The sequence below is a fragment of the Nannobrachium achirus genome, assembly GCF_963921795.1.
Source record: "Nannobrachium achirus genome assembly, chromosome: 18".
NCBI lineage: Eukaryota > Metazoa > Chordata > Actinopteri > Myctophiformes > Myctophidae > Nannobrachium > Nannobrachium achirus.
In genome coordinates, this window is record NC_137825.1 from 26,194,753 (window position 1) to 26,214,227 (window position 19,475).

The following is a 19,475-nucleotide window of genomic DNA, read 5'->3' on the forward strand; positions in this document are numbered from 1 at the left end:
ATAATTTTGGCCAACCAATCAGCGTGCAATGTACAGATACTTCCGGGTGCTTCAAACGCCACTGAGCAACTTATGTTGAAATGAATAGCTGGGGGCGGGGCTGTCAGTTTATTGCGACCGTCACGTCACGTCACGTCACGTCACACTTTTGCCCTGCTCATATCTCCGCAACCGTTGCCCCGAAATTTTGCACACAAACTCCTTGCCTGCCAAACCACAACCTCCGCCCATCAATTCTCACATGGCCTTCTTCTAGCGCCACCATGAGGCCGATTCTTGCTAAACACATTTTTGGACACTGCTCCTACAATTTTGGCCCTAAAATCACGCAAATCGGTACACAGTATGTCTACACTGATCTCATCAACATGGATCTGTCCCATTTAGTGCCACCTTCAGGCTGATTTTTTAAAACACATTTTTGGACACTACTCCTACAGATTTGGTCCTATAATCACACAAATCGCTACACAGTATGTCTACACTCATGTCATCAACATCGATCTGTCCCATATAGCGCCACCATCAGGCCGATTTTTTCAAACACATTTTTGGACACTGCTCCTACAAATTTTGCCCTACAATCACGCAAATTGGTACACACTTGCTCTACACTCATGTCATCACCATGGATCTGTCCCATTTAGCGCCACCTTGAGGCCGATTTTATAAAACAAATTTTTGGACGAGTAAAAATCCCATTTAAAAATATATACATTTCAAATGTATTTTATTTTTATAATTATTTTGTATACATTTATAATTATTTTGTATACATTTAATAATAAAGCAAAGAAATTCCATAAATAAATAAAATATCATAATTAAGAAGTAGTGAAAATAGCTGATCTACAAGCTCACAAAGAGGCATGACACGACCCATTGTGTGCTTGTAGATCTGCTGTTTTCATGGGTCCCGGGAAAAATGTCACAAGCTAAAATGTTTGGGAACCACTGTCTTAGAGTGTACAAATGGAACCAAATGGACCCCTAAGGTTCCATTTGGTTGTACATTTGGGGATCATTGAAATTCAAAGATTTGAGAACCAGTTGTGATTCCCTCTCTTGTGATCCTGTTCTGTGCACTTACGTTCTTTCAGTTCGTCCACCTCCACTGCTGTGAAGGTGCACTCGCACTTCTCCTTTTTTTCTCCTGTCTTCCAGATCTGACACTGGACACAGGACCTCTTGGCTTCACACATCGATATTTGGGCCTAAGAATTATAAAAAAAAGTAAATGTAACATAGGACTATAAATCCCCAGCATACGCCTACACAGTCAAATCCCAGGGTCAAATTAACTGGGAAGAGTGCACAAATGGAACCAAATGGGGTCCATTTGGTTCCATAAGCATTCTTTGGAGTTAGATTGACACTAAAATGTTACATTGTATGGACAGGACACACACCTGGAAATTAGGCTCACAGGTTCTGGTAAGCGGCAAACCAGTATCCTGGCATACGCAGCCCCCACACACACATTGCCCTCGGCCGTTGCAGATGCCCTGGTGCAGATGAAAAAGACAATAGTTAACCACATAAGCCATTATTATAAAACGGTAATCATATCAAAACGACTTCTTCTCTGTGTCGTACGGAGACTCACCCCTCTGCTATCCAGACAAGTCTGGTTGCTCAAGGGACATTCACAGGCGCCTCCTGTCCAGCCCGATGTGCACGAACACGCGCCCAGGTGGCAAGAGCCACGGTCTAATGCAAACACAAGTGGGGGTGGGTGAGTTACAGTATGCTATTATCACACAGCCAGTTCACTCCTACATCATACTTGGGAGGGACGGGAAACCTAAGTAAGACGTAAGAAAAACGGCCTCTCTCTCTCACACACACACACACACACACCCACACCCACACCCACACCCACACACACACACACACACACACACACACACACACACACACACACTCACCGTTGCAGAGGAAGCCTCCATGCCTCTGGCACTGGGTCTTGTCATACTCGCAGAAGGGACCTTCATGCTCTGGGTTGTAGCAGACACAGTGACCACACAGGCAGTCTCCACGCCCCGAGCATGGCTCCACCGTGTTTTCCTTAATACACATGGCCATGTTGCTTGTGGACACACTTGACGAGCAGTTACAATACAGACCCAGCCTGAAGGAGAAACGCAGAAAAACAGCAAGGGTCTCATTTCTCTAGTTCAGTAATGCTCAAGTTCTTTTTGTATCTCAAGGACACCCAGTTTGATATGCATTGATTAGGCCATGGTCAGCAATTTGATAGGTATAGGGTGGTTATTTCTGGGGTCTCAATCAGTGTAAATTTCTCTCTGAGAATGTCCCATATAAGTCTACAGTATTTGGTTCCTAACTAGTAACTACCAATCATTTAGCTGGGGGGGGGGGGGGGCACTTGGGGCTCAGTGGACCAAACATGGAGTCTAGATTCTATATACAGTAGCATAAGAATATTATGATGCAAGTGCTCTTCTGGGCCAAACAAACAAAAGAAATGACGATCATCTCACCAGCCATCATAGCACTGACACTTGCCACAGACCAGGTCCCCGTTGCCATTGCACCTGACAGCCTTACGAGATGGGCTCTGGAGACACAGGAGAGAGAGGCAGCAGAATGAATCCATGCAGTGTTTTGTCTCTTCTTTTATTATTATTAGCTTTATTTTTTAATTTTTTAACAATAAGCTTTATTATTATTAGCTTACCCATTATTTTATGCTTTAACGATAAAAAAATAGCAGCTATTTTTCAAAAATCTTGAAAATCTTTGAATATTTTGTCTTCTAAATCTCTTTTTGAAAAACGCATGTTTCTATGTCAGTGGAGCTCAAACTTCTTCATGTTCAAGAACCACCAAAATGATATGTATTTGGCCACGGACCCCATTTCAAAATATTTAGTTCCAGGGACCCCCCAGAGGCAAAATTTGAGTTATCAATGTTACTTTAAAAAATACATATATTAAACTTTTCACGATTTGTGTGTGCGCGACTGTGCATGCGTGTGTGTACGTGTACGTGTACGTAGTGCCATTTGTTTTTTACGTTTTCACAACTGCAGGTTGGACACAGGACCTCTGCGCTGACGTTGAGGGCAGTGCCGAAGGTTGTGGGTTTGACTCTCATCACGCCCTTTCTATCTGCTGGATCCATCTTACAAACATGCTCGTCATCAATCATCTGCTGGGCATCCAGCTTCACTTTGAATTTGCCCTGGTGGACAGTGACACACACAATGTAAATGTCAATGTATGTGTGCTGCTGTGCAGAACACATACACATACATAGTAATTCCTTTGTTTGTTCCTTTTCTTATTCACAAACACATCTATGCGTGCGTGCGTGAGTGTGTATTGTGTGTGTAGTGGGAATAGTCATTAGAAAGCAATTTTTTCCTTTTTGTTTTCTGTCCTTGGTGTATTGTTGTGTCTCATGTACAGTACGTAATGTTAGTGATGTATCGTCATGTTCTTCCTTCTAATAGAAATCGTGAAACAATAACATTTTTGAATTGTATAAAATGACATACAGTATCCACACAAAGAAATATGCTGAAATGAAACTCAGTAGAAACACGTTATTAATTATTTCACAAGCTTTGTCTGCAAAGCACAATCCAGTTACATTAAACTTACATTAATCCTGTTATCCACCTTCATCCTACGTAAATGTAACATTAGTGTGACATTTCATCTAACATACTGTACAGTGAATTATACACCGTTTAGGGATTAGACGCGTCATGTGTTTTTTGAATCTTACAATGTTTCCAGGCTTGATTTGAAATGCCCCGTACGGTAGCACCTCTCCACTGGTCTTCAGGAATTGTGCATTAATAGCCTTAGGTTTGTCCTCTGCACGGATGCTCATCTTAGAACGGATACTCTAAAAGAGAGAGGAGGTAGCATTATTTAAGCCTAATAAATACACTGTGTAGTACAACTGTGTTACACACATGTTTTCACATTCACTATTACGTTTAGCTTGAAAATGTTTCAGCAAGCGACAGTGACTGTTTTGTAAAATTTGAATACAGTTAATGTTTAATCATCAGGCAGGAAAGATGAACAGCCTAATGACTACTATACCCTCCTGAAGACAATAGGACAATACCTATGCTCATGGATGGTTTGGTCATTTGGATAAAGTTGAATGAGCTAATTAGTGTACCTCAAAGGCCTTCCCCATGATGTCGAGGATGTTGGATGAATCTTCTTGCAGCACACCCAACTCAGCGATGGGGAAATAGGTTTGGAGTTTCTACACAGAACAGTGGACGATAGAAAGAAACACACATGGCATCATAAACCAATTGAATGGATATTAACATAGTGGCATACCCTGGGATTTTGTGACAACCACACATTGTTATTGCAATATACTGTGCTGTACTAAATTAGATACAGTAACTATACAAAAAGTTATTTGTGCACACTCATTCCCCAATTTTAGATCCTAAATATATATTTCAACTGGGTTTAATATTTAGTTTTTAAATTGTTTCCACAATCTACACGCTCACAGTGTGTTGCATCTATTTTTGGACATTTGTAAATAGAACTTAAACCATAATTGGTTAAAACATTCCTTTTGGCATTAATAAATACAAATACATGTTTACAGTGTGAGAATAGTGATAACATGTTGTACAGAGGCTTTTTTTTGCACAGACATGAATACAGGTGTGCAGGTGAGGTTTTGACTTGTCCTTCAGTGTGCCTTGGAGTCTTGGACACAAAAGATTTGAAAACCACTGTTCTCTAACTGATATAATTCCATTTCCATGAGCTGGAATTATTGGAATTATTATTATTAGCCGATTATGACTTGACAACTTGAAATCATGAGATAAACGCACACTAACCTGATAGTAAGTGAGAGAGTGGTTGGTGACAGCGAAGATAGGGATGATGTTATGTTTGCCCAGCAGGCGGACCAGCGTAGGAATCGATGGGTAGTCCTGCTTGGTGTCTTCTGTGTATGTGCCAGTTGCGTCCAGGTGGCACTTCTCGTCGTTGCGTGGCAGGATGCCCGACAGCACGTTGGCGCCATCCGACTCATAATGGAAGGCGGACTCAGTGGAAAAGACGAGGAGATGCGTGGCGTGGCTGCGCCAGCCAATCTTATCCTAAATGAAGGAAGACAGTTGAAATGGACCTCAATTTAAGGACGGAATAGTCAATGGTACCATCTCCAGAGAACAGTCATGTACACACACACACACACGCATGCACCCTTACAAAGACACACTTTAACCCAAGACCGGGAACGCATCTGTGTCACTTTAGATTTTAACAATTTAACCATTATTTATCAAAAATAGCAAATATACAAGCTCATAGCACCACACAGAGTGCCGCGCTATGAGCTTGTAGATCTGCTATTTTAGAAAAATCTTGAAAAAGTGAACATTTTTAACTCATATCTTTGCTTCTGGGGCGTCCCAGGAACAATACATTTTGAGATGGGGATTCCGCGATCAAATACATATAATTCTAGGGGGTCCTTGACATGAAAAGGTTTGAGCACCTCTGATATAGAAACATATGTTTTTCAGAAAACTGTTTGGATTTAGAAGACATTTGTAGAATCGGGGTCTACAGTAAATGGTTTAATACAGGCTCCATGATAGGTCTTACTAACCCCACAGACTGCAGCCTGGAGAATGGCATCAAATCCACCTTCCGGGGCATCCAGGTTGCCAGAAATTCGTTCCTTTTGAAGCAGGCTGACGAAGCTATCCACATCACCAGTTAGTTTGATGGCATTTTTGAAGGAAAATGGAGGATCGCTGTTGGGCCACGGCTGGCGGAGTCTTATGAAAAAGTGACAGAGAGAAAATTAAAAGCCAAAGAGAGCGTTTGAGCAGGGCTAATTTATACTTCTGTCAGACCACCGTGAAATTTGTGGCACAGTCGGCCAATAAAATATAATTTAGGTATGTGTGTCTATGAAAATCATTCATTTTAAGCATTTTTGGGTATTTGTTCTCACTTCTCCGGTCTCATATCTGTCTGGGGCTCCACCACTTTGTCCACAAACTTTCCGAAACCAATGGCGTAGTCATCAGATAGCTTTTCCACCAACAAAGCTAAAGGAAACACAGTAAACATTACCATCATTGTGTCAGGATATTGGATAGATCATAGATAATTATATCTCCTCTTCTCCTCTGTCTATCTGACCAGTAATTGCTATTTCAGTAAAACATAACTGATTGAGGCTTTTGATGATGGTACTAGTAGATGAATTACTTTGTCAAAGAAAAACAGCAGCCTGTTGCTCCAGCTAAATGTGAGTTGGATGTGTAAGTTGTGATACAAACGGAACCAAATACTGTATACTGTCAGAGTTAAGGGGATACCTTGAAATGTAAGTCAAGTTTGAGAAACACTGCTATAAGAAAGTTAAACATCAGACTCACCCAGTTCCTTTCCCATCCTCTTAAGATTGTTCAAATCATCTGCCATGGAGTTGGAGAAGTCCATGAGAATGTACAGGTCCAGGGGCCCTTTGACTGGAGCAAACACCTCCACATCCACCACCCGCTCCTCTCCAGGCAGGAAGGACATGCTCATGGTCTGAGGAGATACCTGGGACTGCTGCAGTAGGACGTTGATCTTCTCATTCTGGACATGAAACAAAGCCAAGTTGAAATAAGATTCAGATATAGATTCAACTGTGTTGTCCCAGCATAGGTTTACAGGTGTAATAAGATACTGTAGAGGTGGGTGAAAAAGTAATATACGGTAAACTCCCGTAATTTGCAATTTCAAGAAATAGAATAGAAAGACAGAACAAGACAACATTGTCAAAAGGATTTGCCATATACTGTATATATATATAGTATGTGTAAGAGCAAATATTTACATATGGTGCATGCATGATTAAATATTTAAAAATAGCAATGGCAGTAGATATACTGTATAAACACAGCCCTCACCCTGCAGGTGAGACATTATGTAGCAGCAGATATCAAACATGTTAGTGTAGCCCTATACATACAGTATGTGGCAGTGCATTAATTGTGACCGCAGGTCACAGTTATTACAAAAGCCTGCAGCAATTGTGTCACACGTTACCATTGCCTGTCACACTGCCTGTAACGCCACACACACACACACACACACACACACACACACACACACACACACACACACACACACACACACACACACACACACACACACACACACACACACACACACACACACACACACACACACACACACACACACACACACACACACACACACACACACAGTCTCGTTTGCGCTGCTCCACTGCACTGATTGCACATTGCCAGGTTTACACTGACCATTTTTTTTTTATTCTGTTGTTTCCCCGCGACCTGCGGTCACTTCTCGCCCTTAAGGCGTTTTACTTGTATATTATATATATATGTATACCAAGGGACAGATGTCAGAGGATGAAATATGAAGGAAAGGACAACATGACAAAAGGGGAAGAGAAATGAGTGTCTGGAAACAATTGTATAAGTTCAAAGCCTCTTGTGTAGGAAGGATACTTACCTTCTCAATTTTCATACTGCTTTGAGCTGTGATTGTTCCTATGCAGCGACTGGCCTTTATATTTTCTAGCAAGTCACACCGGGGGCCATCAAAGGTCTGTGCAGAAAGTGGGAGGGGTTTACTGATTATATTTGTTAATAACCGTTTGTTCTTTGGCTTTGTTTTTTGTATTATCATAGATATCAATTCTAATATTAGTCAGGGAATTTTAATAAAACCCTGGGAATAAATTCCTTACCAAACAATTTATTCACCAATGTGTTCGTAAAGGTGTCTAGTAACTTATCTAACAAAGATTGAAATTCAACATCCTTAGCAAAATGTTTGACAGCTAGGGTAATTCTGGGTCTCATTCACTTACTACTATGAGGGAAAGAAATCACTCCCAAAAATATGCTTTAAGTAGCATGTTAGGGGTCTAACTAGGTGTTTTTAATTATTCTGAATCCATTGCAAGCATTTGTTTTGCATGAAAAACATTAATTGGGCCAAAATCAGACGCAAAAAAACAATGGTTTAGTGATGAGTCCAGGGCAGGAATTTCAGGGAGGCCATGAAGGCCATGGCCTCTGTTGCCCCTCAGATTGGCCTTGTGCCCCTCCAAAAAATGGCATGCCCTGAGGCCACAGTGGCCTTAATGCCCCAGCTGCTGACAATACTCCTCTGTCTCCTCTGTCTCTGCATGTATTGTCAATACAGTATGTAGACACCAGTGTCTCTTTCTTGTCATGTAGACACCAGTGTCTTTTGAGTCCGCGTTTTTAAACCAATTCAGTAACTTTGATTTGTGCAGGGCTGAGCATCAGATTGTAAATATCAACCTATTTATTTCACAGCAGATAAGTCAACATATTACATTTAAAATAATCCTTAACCCTCAAATTCAATTAATTGTTTCAATGGACTAAAATCTTATTTTATTTGTTGGCCTTCCTGCCCTGGCATTTGGCCTTTATGCCCTCAAAAAATGGACAACACCAAAGGCCATGTGGCCTTGCCCCTAAAATGATGAAATTCCCGGCCTGGATGAGTCATCACTTTTCAAAAACATTTTTGTCCCAATGAATGTTTTTCGTGCAAAACAAATGCTTGCAATGGATTCAGAATAATTAAAAACACCTAGTTAGACCCCTCACATCCCACTTAAAGCATATTTTTGGGAGTGATTTATTCCCCTTATAGTACAGTGTATAGTAAGTGAATGAAACCCAGAATTACCCTAGCTGTCAAACATTTTGTAGGGATGTTGAATTTCAATCTTTGTTAGATATGTTACTAGACACCTTTACGAACACATTGGTGAAGAAATTGTTTGGTAAGGAATTTATTCCCAGATTTGACAGGTATTCTGCTAATTTTTCCTGACTGTATGAATAACTTGTGATCTATGTTGTTTTTTTTGTTGAATAAAACCATGTTTGACATTTATATAAAGTCCACTCTCTACACTGACATATTACTATAGAGAGTGAAAACACAAGAAGGTTGATGGTGTAACGAACCTTCTTCAATAAATTCACCTAAAGCATGGTGCAAATGATAAGACATTCCTGACTAATGTAAGGGCTTAGCGCAGGGTTCCCCAATAGGCGGCCCGCAGGCCATTTGCGGCCTGCGGGGGGCTACTGTCAGGCCCCCACCAACCCCAGTAATAATGGTGGTATAAGAGCAGCAACAAAACTAGTATATCGTCATTGTCGAGTGGAAAACCCGTATCTCAAAATGTGTACGTTCTTTCGCAAAGTAATGCTCTGCTTCATCAAACAAGGCCGTCGCACAAAAGTAGTGAAAACAGCAGATCTACAAGGACACAACGCCTCGCACCTTGTAGATCGGCTGTTTTCAATAGTTTAAAGTTATACCATGTAACTTTTTTTATAAAACAAATCTTAAAATTGTCCTAACTGTTAAATCGCTAAAGTTTTAGAACACCCACTCCGTTATTTTCAGCATCTATCTAAAGCCTTCTCTTTATATGTTTTCTATGATCCTGACCATCATCATACACTACCGGCCAATCACAGCGAGGGTTATACACTGCCGGCCAATCACAGCGCATCTTGAAGTGGGGTCGCTATCACAATAGGGCGGCCATATTTGTAGGCGCCCGTGTGTCTCTATACTCGGGTGAAGGAGTCCGTTTCTCCGGAATGCCTGAACGCACAGGAACCAGGGACCCCTCTAAAGATAGATCTCGGCGAGGTGGAGGCAGACGCGGGGGTGTGAGGCCCGGTCCGCGGCCGAAAGACGCGGACGCGACCGCGGTTTGCTATAGAGCTACTAGTTGAGCAACTTACACAGTATAGCTTTAAGTCATTTTTAAAATGATAAATGCAAAACGAACGGTTTTGGACATACAAGATTTTCACCCGCCAACGACGATATCTGAACTGTCACTGGAGTAGTGGGAACGCCACCGTCGCACCCTGCAATGTTGTGGCCCTCGGCTTGGTACCCTAGACATAATTTGGCCCTTGGGGAAAACTAATTGGGGAACCCTGGCTTAGCGTCTTGAATCACTCTCTCTCTCCATGCTGCACTCACCTCGTCTGGGCAATAGGCACAGCCTATGCCAGCCTGTATACATGCTGAGCAGGTGCTGGACCGCGCTGCGAGGCAGTGGTTTACTATCAGAGAATGGACAACCATAGGAGGGGAGAAGTGTCAGAATGAAACAGTCAGAGTCACGGAGGCAGGGGTGTCGCACCAAATTCTGGGCCCTGGGTACAAGGATTCACTGTGTGGGGCCCCTGTGCTTTAACTATTGAAAAATAGCAGATATACAAGCTCACAGCGCGGCACCGAGTGCCGCGCTGCGAGCTTGTAGATCTGCTATTTTTGAAAAATCATGAAAATCTTTGAATATTTCAAATCCTTCTAAGGTTTTTTTTTTTTTTTAAACCTATGTTTCGATGTCAGTGGAGCTCAAACCTTTTCATGTCAAGGACCCCCGAAATGGTATGTATTTGGCCACGGATCCCCCATCTCAGAATATTGAGTTCCAGGGACCACCCCCAGAAGCAAAATTTGAGTTACAAAATGTTCAATTTTCTTTTCAAAAATAGCAGATCTACAAGCTCGCAGCGCGGCACTCGGTGCCGCGCTGTGAGCTTGTATATCTGCTATTTTTCAATAGCTAAAGTATAAAATAATTAAGGCCCCTCCACCACCTTGGGCCCTAGTAACACAGTCCCACTTTCCTACCCCTTGTGACGCCCCTGCACGGAGGCAAGAAAACGCGAATCATATCGTGCAAGACTGCATGATACATTGTTAGAATACCTGTGGTAAAACAAAACAGACTTCTCCCTGGTCTAAATATATATATTTTCTTCCAGAGAATCCCATTAGACCATTACCTAGGTTGCCAGTGTCAATGACTCAGTCTTTGTTATAAAACCAACTTGATGAAAACAAAAACAGACTTCAATCAGATTAGGGTTGTGTTTGACAGCAATCTTGCGATATGAATTTTAGCATGATACAGTTATTATTCATCATCAATACACTGCAATATATTGTGCTACGTATTGAACCTGGGACCTATTTTCCAGGCGGCCTCTCTACCAATTCAGGTATGGCAGCCCACCAAGATCAGAGCATACTCTTTAAATGCTTTTCTTATATCGAAACAGAGGCATCAGCACTTGTATTTATCACAGGCCCTATAACATCAAACACCATTTCTGTCTACTTGGTAAGTCTGTGTGTCAGAGGAGGGCTGTGGGCAGTGACATCAACGGTAAGCAGTTTTCGCAAAAAAGATTTTGTCAAACATTTTGTTTTGTTTTTATTAAATGCAAGAACAATGGCTTCTATTTCAGCATGCTACCTTTCCAGGAGGAGAAAGCCTGTAGTTTCTATTAGCCGCCTTGGATTTTCCATCAATGATGATGGTATAGGTATTAGGCAGATTTCTCAACTGTCCATATCCCACCAATGAGACGCCGAGTGAGTATAAAGAAACTATGCCTTCTTATAATGAGTTAATTCATGAGGACCAATTATATGAGATAAGGTTGAATGTGGCTGATGTGTTCCTTTAATAAGAAATCTGTAATTTGTTAAATAATCGTTACAGTATGACCAAACATGTACACGATATGTGCATGGATATTTTCTTAAGGTATGTGTAGGATCCTTCTCACCATTGTCAGCATAAGAGGTGCTCAAAAGCACTGCTAGAAGCCCAAGCCACCCTGAGAGATGTAACGTCCATCTCCCCATCTCCTTCCTGCAATAGAAAGACACAAATGAACACTGACAAACACAAGCACAGGCATGCTGCGCACAGCACATGGACATACTGTACATACTGTACACCAGAGGTTTTCAAACATTTTTGACACAGGGCACCCCTGTAAATGACTTTTTCATCCACGGCACCCCTGAATTACACTGATAATTTTTAGAATCTTACATCATATTGGAGAAATATCCGTTTCCATCAGAACTGACTGAAAATAACGTTATACTTGACGTTTAACCACTTGAACCCCAGCATGCCTATTCTGGGGGGAAGGGTCACCAAAAATAGCCGATCTACAAGATCTACAACACGTCACAACGTGACGCGTTGTGAGCTTGTAGATCTGCTATTTTTGGTGAAGAGAGTTGTTGTAGATGGAAAAAGAACTCATCAAGTACAGTGCAAATCAGGTCTCTTTTACTAAGCATAGTGAAGTGATATTGCTGAATTCCAAATATTATCAAATTATCTCGCTGCACCCCTGGACTGGCATCACGGTACCCCAGGGTGCCCCGTCACCCACTTTGAAAACCCCTGCTGTACACACAGTCCATTATAATTATCATTGGTAACTGCTACAGATGAGAGAAGTTAAGGCTCCCCCCAAAGACACTTATCCACATGTACACAGTCACACAGAGAGAGAGATAAGTGAAAGGGAGCCAGGGAGGGGTAGGGGCAGAGAGAGGTGAGAATTATTCCCCATAGAAGCATCTGGGCCCTGCCTCCGCAGACAGTACAATACAGTGTAATATGAACCATGTGCACTGTCCCCAGAGTGTGAACCAACGCAATCACTCACCCACTTCATTCCATGACATTGTAGCCTACAGCGGGTCCGTCAGATTGGTTTTGTAATTCTCATCGAGATTTATGTACATCGTCGTCAATCTATCAACAATGTATTGCAACTTGAAACGTAGCTATTTATCCCTAAAACACTGGCTACTGCTCTAGTGCGTATGGAATTCCATTTGCTCACAGTACTTTGACAAAGAAAAACCAGCAGCCAGTTACACCAGCTAAATGTGTAAAACCAACACAAGAAGCTAACATTGGCTGTGTGGAGTTTGCATGTTCTCCCCGTATCCCCTAGAGTAGGTACCCTCACAAAAAACATGCAATAATCCTGGTCTCTGGTCAGCCTGATGGAGGGGAAAAGGAACTGGTTGGAATAACGAGTTCTTTTCACGTGCTATATCCAACCGGGGAAACTCCCCCCTGTCAGTTGAAAAGAAGCAACTTGGGCTCCTCATGCTCTAAAGGAAGTATTGGCATGAGTTTGTTGCTCTCCCCAGATTGGCAGAGGGAGTGTAGCGCCCAATATTTCATTATTAGACAATTGACACTGGGTGAAAAGATGGGTTGCAAAAATCCTGGGTTAAAAAAAAAGAAAAAGAAAAAAAGAAGCTAAATTTGTGATTAGTGTGTTGGAAACTAAAGAAAGTTATCTTTCGTAAATAAAAATTGGGTGAGGTCCGGCCGGCGGGCACGCGGGTCACTATGACTCAGCCATAACCATATAAGGAGTGTCCAATGTCCAAATATGGAATGGAGCCAATGAGTCAATATAGTTAAGACATCAGAGATCTCCATATACTGTATGAGCATATTGGTCGGATCGGCAGTGCGACACAGGTGTGAGGGCCGTGTAGCAGCCCAACTTTAGATGTGAGGTCCAAACCTTTATAATCTTAATGTTAAACATGGTGCAACCAGTTTATATTATGTTATAGCGTAACACTGACCTTTACATTCAAATGATGCTGTTTGAACGTACATTTAGCTGGTGCAACAGGTGAGGAAACTCACTGTTCTCCTTTGTGATATGAACCACAGCATGTAGGCTACTACTGTGTGCTCTGGAGCCTTACTAAAATGCATATACTATCTCCATAAGCTCAACGGAATCACCTATAGGACAGGTAGCGTGAGAAAAGCAAGAGTAAAGAATTTGGCCAGTTGAGACATGATAAAATCACATGGTTAAATTGGGATGACTGGAGAGGTAGACAGTGAGGACTGAGGTAGTATTTCAAATGGCATGTTGTGTCGAGACCTTCCAGTACAAACACTGCGTGACCACGTGTTGTGGATTCTTGTAAAAGAGCAGCTTGATAGACGTCCAAAAGGAAACCGTAAAACCTGATGTGTCTCCACTCCCATCACAGGAGTTTGGGAATGAACAATGGACACTCACTTATACCAAATGTCTCAGCAATTGTCCCAGTGGGTAGAGATAGTGGGATCAGGCGCTACTGTGCAGAAAATGAGGCTTTTCGTGACCTCCCATCTGGGCCAAAGACCTATAACTCATAGATGGAATTTCACCTTGAGGCGAGAGATGGACCTAACCATTTTTAAAAACAGAGTTAAGAAAAAAACGGGAATGGGGTTTTAACATTTCACTGTGAACTTGAGTTGACTACAGGTGTGTGTGTGTGTGTGTGTGTGTGTGTGTGTGTGTGTGCGTGCGTGCGTGCGTGCGTGCGTGCGTGCGTGCGTGCGTGCGTACGTATGTGTACGTGTGCGCACCATAAGCTGTCACATAAATCACAATACTGACCACGTTGGGTCAAGGGAAAAAGAACAGACCAGCCCCTATCTTCCCCATTTTGGCCTTGAGTCACAGAATGTGATCTTGAGTCGAGAAAGGACACGTTGTATTTTGCGCGTTTTGAAGGGGCCCCAATACCAAAAGCAACAGGACATAAGATGTTAAAGCTGAAAGAGACAAAACCTGCAATAGGGAGAACAGAAAAAGATGGACAGAGGAGAACTACACAGTGTACAAACTCAGAAACATTTTGTAGGTTAAGAAGGAGAGGGCACTTCAAAAGCCAGTGTTGATAGTCAATACGGACAAGAAGCCCTCCAGGTGAACATTCCAGGACTGGGTGTGGATGAAACAACCTGGCTATGACATCATCAGAGGGGAGTTAGTCACAGGTCTGGGGGTCATGCTCATTGGTCCAGCCTTTGACAGCAACATAAAAATCCAGCTGTCCAATACACCTGGATGTACTAAATCAATAACACCCTTCCCATAGCAATATCCATGACAACAAACAAAATCCTTTAGCCCAGGGGTCTTCAACGTTTTCAGGCCAAGGACCCCTTAGTCAAGAGAGAGATGAAGCAGGGACCCCCAGATTCGATATAGTTTCATTGTTTGACAGCACGATCATCAGTGTATTTTGGATTCATGTCAATTCGTAATTTCAGATATTTAACCACTTGAACCGTCAATACTTAATAAATTTGACCTTTCACTTTTCTCCCTCTACTCCAAAGCTCTTTGCCGAAAATAGCCGATCTACAAGTAGTAGTAGATCTGTAATTTTTGGCTAAAGTTCTCAGAATATGGACGCTAGGGTTCAAGTGGTTAATATAAAAAAGGAAAAAAAAAAATTCTATCACTCAAAGATTTGGAGGACCCCCTGTAGTAACTCTGAGGACCCCCTAGGGGTCCCGGAACCCCTGTTGAAGACCCCTGCTATAGCCTATTGCAGCTCCTGAAGTTCAAAAGCACTAAATCAGGATTAATCACATGGCAGACTGCTTGTGTAAACACCAGTATCATATCTTCTCATTCTATCAGTACCATTTCACTTGATCAAACTTTGATGGGCTAGAAATGGTATGCAAAATAACAACAACAACATAAAAATGCAATGTTGGCCAAAATCTGTCCACAGCTCTGTCTTGTATGCAAGTCCCAAACCACATGAACCACATGGTGAGAAAGTTCAACAGCATAAACCTCCTCAAGTCCTTCAGCTCGTACACAGAATCAAGTCGTACATTACACTACACACACTATCAAATTAGGACTGCAGACCAGCCAGCGCCTACACACATGAAAACCAACAGCTTCAAGGTGGGTAGAGCAGCAGGGAAAACAATGGGGCAATTAAGAGATTTATGGCCCATGCTCAAAGAGATTACTTATCAAACAAACCTCTTGCTGTGTGTTCTCTTGCCCAATCCAAGTCCAAAAGTCCAGCAATTAAATAGTGAAAGTGCTTAATCCGTTCCTTTTACTTAGTGCCACACAGGCGGCTGGAAAAGATAGTATCCACCTGCGTCGAGAAATGAAAGTCCTCAAGTCCAAGTTCCCAAGGATCCCTGGAATGCCGACACAGGGGGAAGAAGAAGCGCGCTTGTATTTTTCCTCCCTCTCTCTCTCTCTCTCTCTCTCTCTCTCTCTCTCTCTCTCTCCAATCTTAATGCCTTCCTTCCTTCTCCAGTCCAGTCAAACATTCACTTATTTCTCCTCCAACACAGTTGTGTGTGTGTCTGTCTGTGAATGATTTAAAGTATGAGAGAGACAGAGAGACCCGAAGAGTGAGGACCAGCAACTGAGTGAATGTGATTGTGCGTGGTGCAATTTGATCCCTCCTTTAGCTTGCACACACTGCACACACACACACACACACACGCGTGCACGCTCACACGCAAAACACACACACTCACTCACTCACTCTCTCTCTCTCTTCCCTACTCAGGTGAGCAACAGTGACATGGAGGGTAACACCCTTCCTGTCCTGTACACCTCCTCTATCTCCTCCAGTCCCCACCCTGTTAACAGTTAAAAGGCTCCGCTCCTCGATCTATGTGTCAGCTAGGGCCCCCTCCCTGATACATTCCTCCCAGCCAGCAGTTCACCTGTGTGGGCTTGAGAGTGCCGAGCTAGGCCCCACCTTACAGAGTACATGGCCCACTCCCAACCCCATGGGAGTGGCACACAGGGCAAAACACTGCCTGCAGGCTATGGGAAACGGTTGACTGCATGGCTATACACACATGGCAGTTTGAAATATGAAATATTTATTATGCAAACAGTTATTTCTTTGTGCGTGCAAGGGCCTACAGCACAGCTTGACTCAACTCCATTAAATTTTACTGTCACATCGCAGATTTACAGTTGGTGTGAAGTGGGTGAAATTCTTGTCATACATGATGTTGCATCATTGCAGTTTCTAAGAAGATGGGAAGAGATAGAAAAACATATAAAGAAACAAACAAAAAACAGAGAAAAAACAGGTCAGATATCAATATGAACAGTGTGAAATACTGTATCATATAACATAAGGTGCATGATTAATATAAGGTGCGTGGTTAAGAATAGCAGGATGGGGCAGTTAAATATGATTTAGCTTTCTCGAGGCGATGCACAAGACTTCCCTTTGCTATACGCCTGCAGCAGTGGTAGAAGAGGTGTAAATCAGGCATTCCTGGGCAGAGAGACCACAAAGAACAAGTCCCAGATCATCGAGCCAACATGGCACGCTGCCCTCTCCCTGCATGGGACTCTCCTGCAGTGCTCTGTGTGTGTGTGTGTGTGTGTGTGTGTGTGTGTGTGTGTGTGTGTGTGTGTGTGTGCGTGCGTGCGTGCGTGCGTGCGTGCGTGCGTGCGTGCGTGCGTGCGTGCGTGTGTTTTACAAAGAGTCGGAAACTAACAGCTGGGTGGGCTATAGTGATACCAAATAGGCCATCTAGTAACAACAAGATAAGCAGGGGTCATCAATAAGTCCGCAGTCCGCACAGACAAATGTGTCCGTGACAAAGACTAGGTCTTGACTGTCTGTTGCAAATCTTACATTTTCTGTTTTACACGCCATTATAATGTTCTTATGTTCTCATTATAAAACCAAATTCCGGAATGTCAGTCTCCAGGTTTTCTTCAAAATATGAATGACACTGATTGATTCACTACTATAACACTATGTATGGCACATTAGGAGACCACTATGACAGTGGTTCTTTAACATTTTATTTTCAAGGACTCATAACTACTGAGAATGTACAAATGGAACCAAATGGTGAACACTCTCAGAGTTACAGACCTGTAATGGTCAATTACCATAACTGACCATTATGGAAATTGACTCTTTGTGTTTGTCTTCTCATTTTTTATGTCCGTGGATGAAATAGAATGATTACAAAAATGTCCACCACAAGCCAGCATGGCGATGATCCCTGAAGATAAAGCTTGATCTCGGTTTCAAACAGCCATGCTGCCACAGTGTCACGTCAAAGTGTCATCCAAACGGACAGACCCCTCGCCTGCTCCCTCACTGTAAGACACTCTAGCCATAAGCCCTAATTTCAAAATAGGAACAATAGTTACAATGCCCCAATGCCCCAAACAGGGACAACAGGACAGGTTTAAAGTGGCTACATAAGAACATCAGATAAAGGACATGTGAAATGTGAAAATCTAATTTGCTAAATTGTGAGTTGTACATGCATAACACAACAGTGGTCTAGACAACTAGTGTGACTGTTAGGAGGACGGCACACACCCAATCACACTGGTCTTTTCCCTAAAAGGAGGTAACATCCCTCCAGGCACACACATGCACACCTCAAACCAGGTGTTCAGTGATTTTTCAACACTCATACACCTTAAATCTACAACTGTGCCATGCCAACTCATTGTCTCTGCCAGGGGGGCGGGGCCAGGGATTACGTTTTCACATTAAATGTGAGTTCTCCATAGGCCATGCCATTTACAATGCGAATTAGATATTTTCATGGTGTCTAAAATAGCTTTTCATATCAAGTAAATATTTTGTATAACACATAACATAATTACAAGTTAGTACATAAAAAATAAGCATCCTAAAACCAAAAGAGGCCAGGCTGTTACTATACAGTAAAAAAAAAAGAAAAAGAAAAGAAAGAAAGAAATGTGTTTGTTCCCCTAAGCATACCTTGTAGGCTATCATTTCATATAATATACACAAATTACCAATAACAATATATAAATATGTATAGTGATTAGTAATTGTAGGCCTACATACTAATTATTCCTACTTGGAATATGTTGAATTTGTTCAGATAGATTTTTGGACATAATAATGTTACTGTTTTCCTGTATTGAGGTTTCTTCTTTTTGTGTAACCACTTTTAACTGATAGAAGACTAGACAAAAGCCTCTGCAGATTAAACAACCAATTAGTTATTGATTACATTAAGGTTCTGGCTGTTAGACTGAGCTAATGTGTTTTAGGCTACATCATAACTGCCTGCCCTGGTGCATATTAAAAAGACAACACCATTTGCATAAATTCAATAAACCCCCCCAAAAATTGGGGATTTTGTACTTTTACTTTTGGTAATTTAATACATTCTGATGGCCAACACTTTAATCTTTTACTCAAGTAGGCTACATTTTGAATTCCTTACTTTTACTTGTATCAGAGTATTTATATTGCAATATTATTGATACTTTTACTTAAACTTAATAAATGTGAGTAGGCCTACTTTACTGAGGCTACCTTTTATACTTACCACTGTGGAGATGCGCTTGCGTGCATGGATTCCATCACCTGACACGGGCAGTCAGGTGTGACCACCACTTCCAAGATTCCAAGACTGAGCAGAGACCATCTTCATCGATGGAAAAACACAAATATCTATTTGAAATATGTCTCCAACGAAGCCCTAAGAAACACCTTTTCAACTGCCAGTTTTACTCGATCATCATGGCCAAGAAATTCCTTCACTTTCAGCTCCTCTGTGCTTTTCTTTTCAAACAGCCCTCTGTGTGTGTGTGTGTGTGTGTGTGTGTGTGTGTGCGCGCGCGCGCGTGCGTGCGTGCGTGCGTGCGCGCGCGCCAAGTATTTCATTTACATGACAAAAGCGTGCTGACTTGGGCTTGGAACACTGCGCACATTCGTAACTCTTTTTT

The 19,475-nt window shown here is 42.2% G+C and overlaps 1 protein-coding gene across 1 annotated transcript in view; it reads right to left on the bottom strand.

The window, feature by feature from the left end:
- The window catches only part of itgb4 (integrin, beta 4), a gene marked incomplete at both ends in the record, with an annotated part of 36,576 nt that extends 22,186 nt beyond the window's left edge, over positions 1–14,390 (bottom strand). The window contains 15 exons of the mRNA XM_080747316.1: positions 1,091–1,214; positions 1,410–1,505; positions 1,607–1,710; positions 1,929–2,131; positions 2,505–2,581; positions 3,041–3,208; positions 3,758–3,880; positions 4,166–4,255; positions 4,860–5,123; positions 5,639–5,810; positions 5,990–6,086; positions 6,420–6,624; positions 7,528–7,623; positions 10,072–10,154; positions 14,372–14,390. Of these exons, the coding sequence (XP_080603442.1) occupies positions 1,091–1,214; positions 1,410–1,505; positions 1,607–1,710; positions 1,929–2,131; positions 2,505–2,581; positions 3,041–3,208; positions 3,758–3,880; positions 4,166–4,255; positions 4,860–5,123; positions 5,639–5,810; positions 5,990–6,086; positions 6,420–6,624; positions 7,528–7,623; positions 10,072–10,154; positions 14,372–14,390 (1,921 nt within the window). The remainder of the gene's footprint in view (positions 1–1,090; positions 1,215–1,409; positions 1,506–1,606; positions 1,711–1,928; positions 2,132–2,504; positions 2,582–3,040; positions 3,209–3,757; positions 3,881–4,165; positions 4,256–4,859; positions 5,124–5,638; positions 5,811–5,989; positions 6,087–6,419; positions 6,625–7,527; positions 7,624–10,071; positions 10,155–14,371) is intronic.
- Between the last annotated feature and the right edge of the window lie 5,085 nt (positions 14,391–19,475).